Source organism: Acipenser ruthenus, chromosome 15 (genome assembly GCF_902713425.1).
Source record: "Acipenser ruthenus chromosome 15, fAciRut3.2 maternal haplotype, whole genome shotgun sequence".
NCBI classification, from domain to species: Eukaryota; Metazoa; Chordata; class Actinopteri; order Acipenseriformes; family Acipenseridae; genus Acipenser; species Acipenser ruthenus.
In genome coordinates, this window is record NC_081203.1 from 354,909 (window position 1) to 365,092 (window position 10,184).

Here is a 10,184-nt window from a genome sequence, read left to right on the forward strand (position 1 = left end):
TCTGTCCTGCCCCAGGAGGGTTGCTGGCATAGCTTGAGATCCCAGCCCCTGTGAACACAAGCGAAGGGGAGGGAATGAGACCCCCTGAGACCCCCTATTGCACACAGCAGTGTATATCCACAGCTCAGCTCTGTGATCCTCTGTGCTCTCAGAGCAGCTTACCACAGTGCATCTGCATGCTCATTAGGGAGATTTCTCAATGCTTATTCCTCATGGTCGTACAATTGTTTATCATGTTAATAATATGCTTTAACATACCTCTGTGCTTTACAATGCTTCCCTATGCTTTACCACACCTCTCTGTGCTTTACAATGCTTCCCTATGCTTTACTAGACCTCTCTGTGCTTTACAATGCTTCCCTGTGCTTTGCCACACCTCTCTGTGCTTTACAATGCTTCCCTATGCTTTGCCACACCTCTCTATGCTTTACAATGCTTCCCTATGCTTTACCACACCTCTCTGTGCTTTACAATGCATCCCTATGCTTTACCAGACCTCTCTGTGCTTAACAATGCTTTACCAGACCTCTCTGTGCTTTACAATGCTTCCCTATGCTTTACCACACCTCTCTGTGCTTTACAATGCTTCCCTATTCTTTACAATGCTTCCCTATTCTTTACCATGCTTCCCTATTCTTTACCATGCTTCCCTATTCTTTGCCATGCTTGCCTGTGCTTTACCATGCTGTCCCTGGGCTGTGCTTTTACCGTGGGAATCTTTCATCAGGGTGATTACACAGGATTATCCTGGCTGGGAGTGGAGTGGAATTGGTATTAAATGATATATTGAAGGCAGGTGGTTGGTGTGAGTGTGACAAACACCTTTCAAAGCGCAGTTCTGCACTCCAGGGACATGACAGAAACGTCCTGGTGTTCTGAGCAGTGCTAACCAAACCCAGGCCGGGGCCTCTCTGTCCGCCTGGGCTCTTCTGCCCTGACTCATGACTCAGCTCTTCCTCTTACCTGCTGCCTGAAGCATTTCTTTACCAAACATATTTCTCAGTATTCAAATGAGGTTGCAGAAAGATCACACGCTCGCGAACACGGCAAACTAGTTGTTCACACACCCCCTCAAACCCCCTCAAACTCTCTCACACACCCACCCCCTCACACCCACCCCCTCACACACACACCACTCTCTCACACACACACCCCCTCACCCCCCCTCACACTCTCTCACACACACACACCCTCACCCTCACACCCCCTCTCACACACACTCACACACACACACCCTCATCCTCACACCCCTCTCACACACCCCCTCCTCCAGGCGCCTCACCTTTCACCTTGCACTGGCTGTGCTCGCTCACGATGCCCGTGTCGTTCTCCTTGTTCGCTGGCCACTTGTAAATGTACATGGCGGTGTGGGAGGAGCCAGCGTCCAGCACGATTCCATACTGCAAGAGAAAACCACAGCGGGGTCCGTGTGAATCATCTCATCAGCTACAAAAACAACAACCACACGCAGCGCCTTCCACGAGCAAGCTGCTCTCAACACACACCGCACCACAGCCACATCCTCCTACATGAAACAGCAGCAGAGACACAGGATCCCCTTTGCATGCTGCAGCAAGGTGTTCCAGGGGTACTCCACATGAGTGCACAGAGGGACCAGGCTGATAGCAAGGTGGGACTCCATCTGAAGCACCACACACACCCACACCCTGCTGGTAAAAGCAGTCTTCAAATCAGTGCTCGACTGCCCTGGAGGCCAATGAAGAGAGAGGTGGGAGTCAAGGTGACCAGCCCTTCCTTCATCAGCGTGCCGGTGTTTCACTTTGTTCCTTCTAGTCACTATCCAAGCTCAGCCACCCTAATTAAATAAGGGCATGTAATAAAACAGAGATTTATAACCTTCCTTTTCACAGCTACTCAATTTGAACCAGGGACTGCGACCAATTTGCACTGTGATGTCCGAGCACACACAGGGACCGTGCGGTTTATCTGGTGCCCGGATCACTTGCCAGATGTCCAGAGAAGCCACCGAGAGGAATGTTTTACCACCATGACCTTGGTGGCATTCCAGAACCCTTTCTATGCCATGAAGAGGAGAACACATCTAAACAAGGCCTGCCCTTCTCCCAAGCTGGGGGCATGTTGCCAACCCTTCCGACTGCTTGCCAGTGATCTGAGCCCTTCCCTTCTCTTTCCAACCCCCCACCCCGAACCCCCTGGGGCTCTGGAGGATCACACAGCCCCCGCACATTCCAGGGGGCTCCCCCTGAAACACAGACAATAAATCTGAAGAGAGAATACGACAGCACTGTTGTGGGGCTGAGCTGGACCGGTCTGGCTGCTTTCACAAGAGCGTTTGATTACTGTTCCAAACCTGCCCTCCTCTCCACTGACGCGGGTGGCGATGATTCCCACACTGGAAAGCACAAGCCTGCCCTCAACGCAGCGCACTGACCGGGTTACTCTGAAGCACAGGAACCCTTCCTGGAATCAAAACCACAGCGTCTTCACATCCAGTCTTTAAAGTGACTGGCATCCTTTCCAGCTCTCCGGCCGCCCCAGACGATAAAACTGAGCTTCTGCATCTGGAAGAGTCACCCGTAACTATCAACCGCTCAGTGCTGCTGGACTGAGAAATACTCTCGACATGAGGAATCATTGAGATCTTCTGCTGCAGAGACGCACTAGCACTTGAACACATCTGCATCTAACGCATGCAGCCTGCCCCACCCACGAACCCTTCACCAGAGCCCCCCCTGCAGGTGAGGCAGCTCTACTACATGTTACACTGTGCAATCTGAAGGGAACCCGCTTCATTCTATCGACAGAAGAACAGCAGCCCAGCCACTCAGGCAACTCAACTACTGTTAAGGTGTTTACTTCTAGTTCTGTAAACGCTAATGGATGTTGCAAAACCAATGATGGTCTCCTCAATCTACACTGCATGGCATGGTCCGAGCTCCCTCAATGCAATATCACAGAGCCGCGCTGCACACTGCTCACAATGAAAAGCATGGCCCTGGGCTATGGGAGAGCGACTTCTTTATAAAGGGAGACTCTGCACTGACAACAACCCCTTCAACAGATAAAGAAGGGTTCCGACATTAAGAGGAACTCCCAAATAGTGAACAGATGTTGAAAAAACAAACTGTGATGCGGCCAGGGTGTATCTGGAGTTCAGTGTATTCCAGTTTTTAATGGTTCCTGTTTAATCTCTTTACAGATAACGCCTACCTGCAGCTGCAACTGTACCATGATGACGCGCACTCAGAAAAACAACCTAATTATGCGACTCTTATTCTTTCATTCCAGGGAGACTCATTGCGCTTTCTCTTCACCTGTACCATATTATTATTTATTTCTTAGCAGACGCCCTTATCCAGGGCGACTTACAATTGTTACAAGATATCACATTATACATTATTTCACATTATAGAGATATCACATTATTTTTACATACAATTCCCCATTTATACAGTTGGGTTTTTACTAGAGCAATCTAGGTAAAGTACCTTGCTCAAGGGTACAACAGCAGTGTCCCCCACTGGGGATTGAACCCACAACCCTCCGGTCAAGAGTCCAGAGCACTAACCACTACTCCACACTGCTGCCCGGATCCATACTGTAACACTGCTCTCTACTGTCATTAGACTTTACCTTGTAATCCGGGGACTCCCTCACGTCTTTGGTGGGACCCGCCAGCAGTATAATCCCGACCACTCCAGCGAGCAGGAGTAAAGCGGCGACGCACGCAACACCAGCTTTCTGTTCCATTTGCGCAAAGCGCGCCGGGCTGTCTGTTGAACGCAGGCGGAGAGAGGATGCAGGCGCGCACGTGGAGGTGAGCTGTGCAGCACGAAAGCCGGGGCGGCGATACTGTTAGCAGCTGCAGCAAGCCTGCGCTGAAGTTCAGCACCAGGAAGCTCAGAGCAGAGTGCTCGAGGGAAGGCTGTGTTATCTGTAAGGATCTGTGCGGGGCGTGATGCTGTTTCCTCCTCTTCCTCCTCCCCTTCTCTGCAAAAGTTTGGCTCTGCTGACAAGCCGGTGTGCAAAGTAAATTAAGTGCCTCCAGTTGAAGAGGCTGCCGCATTGACGGTGTATCTGATATAGTATATATTAAAGAAATCCGTACCAGACGTTTGTTTGATTAATGATATATGTGTAGTGCTCTGACTGAGAATAAATGCATTTGTCAGACTAATCCGTTTTTAAACAGAATGGTGCTGCAATAGAAAGACAGGAAGAATCTCCCCAATCTTCATGTTGGATCCTTCCAGTTCTGTGTGGGTTTGGTTTACAATGCAAACGCAGATCAACCCCAGCTGTGGTAAAGGCTGTGTGGTCCAGTTGTTAAAGAAACGGGCTTGTAACCAGAAGGTCCCCGGTTCAAATCCCACCTCAGCCACTGACTCATTGTGTGACCCTTGGATAAAGGCGTCTGCTAAATAAACAAATAATAATAAAGACACTGATAAGCCTGGCAAGCCCGAGGGGGTAAACGCGTGGTATAGAAATATGGTATTGCATTGCCAAGCACATCTGCCACGTTACAGGGGCATCCGGGTCAGCTGTCTGTGATTATGACAAGGTCTCAAAAGCATGCCAAGCTAGGCTCTAACACTGAGGTGTAACGGCAGATAAATCTGTAGGGTATCTTCTTGCCTTAGTGTATTATTGCACAGCCCAGCAGGTAAAGCAGAGATCCTTATCTCAGTCCAGTCCCCTGTTTCTACTGAAATCGAAATGACTGCTGTGTGGCTAGCTTCCGTGCAAGGGGTACCACCTGTGTCTCAGGCAGCTGTACCCTGCCTTCAGCGTGCCTCAGCTCTGGGTGAGATATTACACAGTGCAGCCCTCCTCTTTCCAGCGGTCCAGCAAGCGCTGCATCTGGGCTGAACGCATTGGGAGGAATCTCCCTGCATCGCACAGCTGGTGCTGCTGCTGTTGCTGTGTGGGTGGACAGAACAGTCCAGTCTGCTTCGTGGCTGCTACTAGCGTCCTGGTTCATATCCTTAAAACGTTCGATGTGAATTTCACTTCGATAATTATAGACAAAGAGAAGGAGATCCGATACATTTGATTGGACTAACTAAACCGTAATTCAATCCCAACACTGAATGTGTCAGTTCCATAACTGAAATGTAGGAGACAGTGATGAGGAGCAGAGAGAGCGTGCACCTGGAACCGGGTGTGACCAAGAAGAGCCCAAACTGTAGCCAAAGCCTCTGGAGAGCTGGATAAAACTGACAACAGCTGAACCAAAGCGTGCTGCAGACCTGTTTACTGCTAGAGCATTCACGAGAGTTCTGTATGATCTATTGAAATACCGCTTTGAAGTTGGGATTTCCAATAATGAATCAGACGCATAGCTCCAGACTACAGCCTTTCATTGAAGGTAATAGCAGAGGCCTGGGCTGTCATGTTCTTTCACATTGAATACAGACCTGCAGTGTGTGTGTGTGCGTGTGTGTAGAGCCGTTTGTGTGTGCGTGTGTGTGTGTGTGTGTGTAGAGCCGTGTGTGACTCACACAGTGAAGTGGCGAGGATCTGGCAGGACTCAATTTGAATCTCTTATTTGGTTGCATAAAATCATCCTAAATGGTCCAACTTGATCTCAAGTTGTGAAGGATGAAAGCGGTCTTGTGCACAGGAAGCCCCTCTGTTAGAAGTAAAGTGTTGCATTCATGAGGAAACAGCGTGAATGACATTTTCCACTCTTCATTCAATCAGGCTGCACAATGTGAAGCGTCTAGACCCCTTTCACAGGGCCCACTGTTTAGATTGCTGGAGAGGGTGAGCGAGAGAGAGAGAGGGGGGGAGAGGGACAGAGAAAGAAAGAGAGAGAGAGAGAAAAAAGAAAGTGAGAGAGAGAAAGAGAGAGGGGGAGAGGGACAGAGAAAGAGAGAGAGAGAGAAAGAGAGAGAGAGACATAGGGAGAGGGAGAGGGAGAGAGAGAGAGAGAGAGACATAGGGAGAGGGAGAGGGAGAGAGAAAGCGAATTTAGGAGGAATGACCTGGGATGGTTTGAATGAGATGCCCAACACTGCAGCCAGAGTATCACTGCTGAGAAAGAAGCAGCTCTGCGAGTAACGTGAAGGGTTTGGGAACGAGCGCGGCCGTGTCCTGTGAGACTCTGTAATTCAAGCCATTCTCGTTCATGTCAAACTCTTAATCAACGTTAATCTGTCATTACATCGGGATTTGTCCTCCCAGAAGAAAACAGAACACACTTTGCAGTCTCAGAGAATTCAGGCCCCAGAGTGCCATTGCAAACTCTTTGGGAATGTCTGCGAGTGAAGAATGAAGCGGTAATCAAACCAGGCAGGCAGTAATCAATTTGTAAAGAGACAAAAGCTTTCCATGTCTGTCTGACATGGGGGGGCGGTCAAGCGGCAGGCTTTGTATTCATGAATGAAGTAAGACACAGCCCTTGCATTTCTCTTACAGAAAAGCTTGAAAAACACCAAAGCAATCCCAGCACTGGCAATGCAACACTACCCTTATGAAAGTTTCCCACAGTAAAAGCCTAGCAAAGTGTAATAAAGCACAGTGACAGCATGGTAACACATTAGGCATTATAAAGATCCAGAGAGCTACAGCATTATAAACTCTAGAGAGAGGTATGGCATTATAAACTCCAGAGAGCTACAGCATTATAAAGATCCAGAGAGCTACAGCATTATAAACTCCAGAGAGGTATGGCATTATAAACTCCAGAGAGCTACAGCATTATAAAGATCCAGAGAGCTACAGCATTATAAACTCCAGAGAGGTATGGCATTATAAACTCCAGAGAGCTACAGCATTATAAAGATCCAGAGAGCTACAGCATTATAAAGATCCAGAGCGCTGCAGCATTATAAACTCCAGAGAGGTATGGCATTATAAACTCGAGAGGCATGGCATTATAAACTCCAGAGAGGCATGGCATTATAAACTCCAGAGAGCTACAGCATTATAAACTCCAGAGAGGCACGGCATTATAAACTCCAGAGAGGCATGGCATTATAAACTCCAGAGAGGCACGGCATTATAAACTCGAGAGGCATGGCATTATAAACTCCAGAGAGGCATGGCATTATAAACTCCAGAGAGGCACGGCATTATAAACTCGAGAGGCATGGCATTATAAACTCCAGAGAGGCATGGCATTATAAACTCGAGAGGCATGGCATTATAAACTCGAGAGGCATGGCATTATAAACTCCAGAGAGGCATGGCATTATAAACTCCAGAGAGGCACGGCATTATAAACTCCAGAGAGGCACGGCATTATAAACTCCAGAGAGGCATGGCATTATAAACTCCAGAGAGGCATGGCATTATAAACTCCAGAGAGGCACGGCATTATAAACTCGAGAGGCATGGCATTATAAACTCCAGAGAGGCACGGCATTATAAACTCCAGAGAGGCATGGCATTATAAACTCGAGAGGTATGGCATTATAAACTCGAGAGGCATGGCATTATAAACTCCAGAGAGGCATGGCATTATAAACTCCAGAGAGGCATGGCATTATAAACTCGAGAGGTATGGCATTATAAACTCCAGAGAGGTATGGTATTATAAAGTCGATATAGATATAGAGCACAGTGGAAACCTAGGGAAGCCAGAATCTGTACCCAGTGCAACAGTGGAGAGATTGAAACAGAGACCCACTTCATCCTTCACTGTGAAAGATACAGAGAGCTCAGAGAGAGATACTGACTCAGACTGGCAGATAATATAGAGGGTTTCCTACTTAAGAGCCAGGAAGAGAAACTGCAGGTTCTTCTGAAAGAAAAAAAGAGGAGGCGTGTTAATAGCTGCAGAATGTGTAGCGTCCCGTCACAGAGTCAGAGTTCCATTGAAAATGAATGCGTCCGAGAGAAGCAGCACCACCCAGCCCAACTGTTTAGAGGATGAAGTTGAGTTCAGCTTCAGCAAACAAACAAGCAACCTTCATTCCCCGGGCTGGAGGACATTCTCGAAGAGCAAACAAGTCACCCGCCTGTGCAATGAGATCCACAGACAGGTCAGAAAACACACAGGCGCAGTGCAGCATGTTTGACTGCACTGGTGTATAGCAAGGCACTGTGCTACAGGGCACGCTGTGGGCTTGGTCTTGACAGAGGTGTACACTACCTTCATTACAGCATTTCCTTGTCAATCTAAAGACTCAGACTTGCCCATTTCAGCGCTGGCCCCCTTAGACCCCCAGCAGATGAAGACGTGTGTTGGATAATATTGAAGCCTGGCTTGCAGCACGTTCTGATCAGTAAGGCTCTATGAGGGAGTGTTTGAAGGTCTGCAGGATCACGTCCATGCAGCACCAGGTGTATCACGAGGAGGGAACCCCTTGAGTCTCAATCAGCCCAGGCTTCATCAGCGCTGGATCATAATCACAGTCTGTCCCTTCATCCTGAAGCCAAACTGAAATCACAATTTACACCACACCTCAAAGCCACTGTCAGATTGCAAACGTCCCGCAGAAAGACAACTGAAACCTTCTGATCTGCACAACGGCCATGCAAGTCAATGAGCGGACGTTCCTGGAACAGGCTGCATAATCGTCACCAATAGGAAGTGCCTGCAGTGATGGAGTCTGATTATTTATTGAGGCGGCACAATTGATTGGATCAGGAGGGATTTTAAAATAGGGGTGTGACGCGATGTTAATGCAAATCCATTTTCTAGGCTGTGCTCTGCTTTTACCGTGGGATCCTGATCCAGGAATGTTAGATAAGGGATTAGGAGAAGAGCAATGCTGGATTTCTGACACGGCTGTAGCAGGAAACCGGAGAGAGTCAGGGTGAGGAGAACGTGCATGTGGCTGAATCAGCCTGGCTGGGAACGTCTCATGATAATAAGCAAGGCCAAAATAACTGCTTAAGGAATGCGTGCACGCGAGGGGGGTGTGTGCATGTGAGCACCGCGTTACCGTTGCAAGGTTGTTTATTCAGTCTGAAACTGGTGTCCAGTTTCTTCTTCCATAATGGAGCTGTCGTATTCTTAATTGCTCGCAGCCATGCTTTTATAAATACAGCTGTGGTGCAGCTTGTCAGAGGAACGGACCCCATGTAACTGTGGTGCTCTCAGCATGTAACACAGAGAGAGGGTGTTGTTGTGAGGGTGCTGTGTTGAGAAGGGCACAGCTCAGAGACCCGCCTGTGTGTGTGTGTGTGTGTGTGTTGAGAAATAAACCACTCGGCCATGTATTGTTCTTTAGTAGTCTGGAGTTGCTGTTTTTTTTTTTTTGGTTATTCATTTTAGAATCAGGAGGAGTCTGGTCTGTGGGCTCAACAAACGCTTGCTTTGAAGGCAATGGCTTGAAGTTCACAAAACAGCAGGGCTGACGAAATCAGCGCTTGTGCGGATGTTGGGACAAGAAGCTGCATTTACCTGCAGAGGCTTCCTCTTTCCATTAACCGGCCTGTTCGTGAACCTCCGGCAGCCATGGCAACGGTCCTGTAACACTGCCAAACACAAACACTGAGATCGAAAACAACGGCCGTGTTTCTGTTTGGTTTCTTCTTGTTTTCTGCATTGCACCGGTACGAAGATATATGAGAGACATTAACTGCACCGTCGTTCATTAAAAGTAAATACCATTTTATTTACCCATAATCCCACCACAAGTAAAACCTTTCTAAGAGAGAAAAAAAAAACTAGCAAGCTTGCCATTATAGAATTAAAACACCGAACAGCCGTTCTTTTCGATTTCAAAAGTATGAAGACAAAGTTTAATGCGACAACGCGCCAATTCACATTGATGCTATTACTGTCACTTTTGAAATGTATGTTTATCAGAATATATATATATATATATATATATATATATATATATATATATATATATATATATATATATATATATATATATATATTAGCGCAGTGTCGGCTCTGCAGTTTCGTATCGTCTTGTTTTTGACTCCGACGTTTACAGCCCGTTTGGTTTATTATGGTACAATGGTACTAAGCTAATGGCACTGAAATCACCATGGAAACACGTGCTACTCTCACTGCAGCGCTTGCTGTTTAGTTGAATGGTAAGTTTAGTTTGAACCGTCAAGTTGGCGGTTGGCGGCCAGACTTTTCCATTCAGTTCAGTGTGCAGAGATACCAATTCATTAAAACTACTATAAAATAATTCAATTAATGTTAAGTCAGTAAAAAGCACGGACTCTGTCAAACACGTCAGCTTAATTTCTACCAGTGGGCTTGTGTCTCCCTCTTGTGGCTGGAA

General features: G+C 47.5%; 1 protein-coding gene across 1 annotated transcript in view; it reads right to left on the reverse strand.

The window, feature by feature from the left end:
• LOC131697499 (ectonucleoside triphosphate diphosphohydrolase 2-like) overlaps nucleotides 1–3,951 on the reverse strand; it is a 10,469-nt gene extending 6,518 nt beyond the window's left edge. Inside the window, exons 1-3 of the mRNA XM_058986664.1 lie at nucleotides 3,616–3,951; nucleotides 1,283–1,400; nucleotides 1–48 (exon numbers count right to left, since the gene is read on the reverse strand). The exon at nucleotides 1–48 is cut by the window's left edge and continues 103 nt beyond it. Of these exons, the coding sequence (XP_058842647.1) occupies nucleotides 1–48; nucleotides 1,283–1,400; nucleotides 3,616–3,732 (283 nt within the window). The 5' untranslated portion in view covers nucleotides 3,733–3,951. The remainder of the gene's footprint in view (nucleotides 49–1,282; nucleotides 1,401–3,615) is intronic.
• Between the last annotated feature and the right edge of the window lie 6,233 nt (nucleotides 3,952–10,184).